We start from the raw sequence: 1419 nt of genomic DNA on the forward strand, positions 1-1419 counted from the left end.
TAGGCGGCTTCCAAGGTGCATATGACTGAATTGTAGGGGAAAACATGATGGTTTCCTGGACCACAAGGGCCTGGAGGGATTTCCTATGGCACATAATGAGGAGGGCTAAGGAACCGAGTAACAGACGTGGCTCAGGGCTCTCATGTGTGCAGTGAGACTTGAACCCCGGAAGCTGAGAAAGGGCTGCAGGTGAGTTTGGAGCACGTGGTAGTGGCTGCCCACCCCCACCCCGGTTGTCAGTGTAGGGGTTTGTGAAGTCAGAGCCTCCTCAGGGCTCCCATTGGCTGGCGCAGAGCCTGGGTGAGGTAACAAAGTAGGGCGTGGCTCCTAGAGCTGCAGGAGGGTTCAGAAGAGGAAACGGAAACGGGGCTGGCCCAGAGGTCCGAAGCTGAGCCATGGAGGAGGAAGACTGTGGAATGCATGGCAAGTGGGCTGTCACTTGGATCACCATCGGGAAGCCCAAGGTGCAGGTGGAAGAGGAGCAGAGGCGCTCCAAGAGGAAGAGGGCGGAGGACAGCGCGGACCAGGCCGAGGCCCAGCAAGCAGAGGCACAGAGGGTGAGAGGACCCGGGCTGTGTCCTGCTCTTGTCCCTGTCCCTGTCCCTGGCCTGGCCCTGTCCTCCTGGTCCCAGTCCTTCCTCCTCCTCCCCCCAGGGCCGGGCAGGGCGGCCCCCAGCCCAGCACAGCCCCCCTGACCAGGCCTCTCCTGTCTTCTCCTCTCCTGTCCTGTCCTGCAGAAGCAGAAGATCATCGACTGGGTGATCTCCGTGCTGGAAAACAGCCCCAACCAACACCACAAGCGCATGGTGATAGGGCTGTGCCAAAGGGGGATGAGGCAGAGGGACAGCGGCGACCCCAAGCCCAAAGCCCAGCCTGAACTGCAGCCCAACCCTGAGCCCCAGCCTGATCCTGTGGAGAAGCCTGAGTCTGGGGCTGACAGCGCGGTCTCAGGGGCTCCCCGCTGCTGCCTCGGCCTCCGCTTTGCTTCCAGGGCAGCCTCCGCCTCCACCATGGCCTCCACAACCACCTCCACCTCCAACGTGGCCTCCACGTCCACCTCCACCTTCACCTCCACCTAGGGAGTGGACCGAGGGGGCGGAGAAGCACAGGCCCCAGAAACTGGGAGGAGGGGACAGGGGAAGGGATGTTGGCCTCATGGAGACCAAGTGTGGACAATAAAGCACCGTCAAGACACGAAAGGGGGCCTCTGTGTGCATTTCTGCCCATTCCCTGAGGGCTGTGAAGGAAGGAAGGGCAGGAGGGTTAGGGAACAAGGCGGGAGGGGGACGGGGGAGGAAAGAGGAGGAAGGGAGGGGAATGAGAGGAATGAGGGGGGGAAGAAGGAGGGGAGGGAGGAGAGGGGAAGGGAGGGGAGGAAGAGGAAAGAGCTGGAAGGGAGGGTGGGGAATGAGGGGAGGG

The 1419-nt window shown here is 62.2% G+C and overlaps 1 protein-coding gene across 1 annotated transcript; it reads left to right on the plus strand.

Annotated features, from left to right (window-relative positions):
* Window positions 1-322: 322 nt before the first annotated feature.
* LOC110346147 (uncharacterized) lies at window positions 323-1199 on the plus strand. The gene is made up of 2 exons (XM_087202098.1): window positions 323-557; window positions 738-1199. Exons 1-2 carry the CDS (start codon window positions 396-398, stop codon window positions 1077-1079), a joined length of 504 nt encoding a protein of 167 aa, XP_087058224.1. The 5' UTR covers window positions 323-395; the 3' UTR covers window positions 1080-1199.
* Window positions 1200-1419: the final 220 nt, after the last annotated feature.

This window comes from Heterocephalus glaber, unplaced genomic scaffold (genome assembly GCF_053883595.1).
Source record: "Heterocephalus glaber isolate CG9 unplaced genomic scaffold, H.glaber_assembly_v1.0 deba00001764, whole genome shotgun sequence".
NCBI lineage: Eukaryota > Metazoa > Chordata > Mammalia > Rodentia > Bathyergidae > Heterocephalus > Heterocephalus glaber.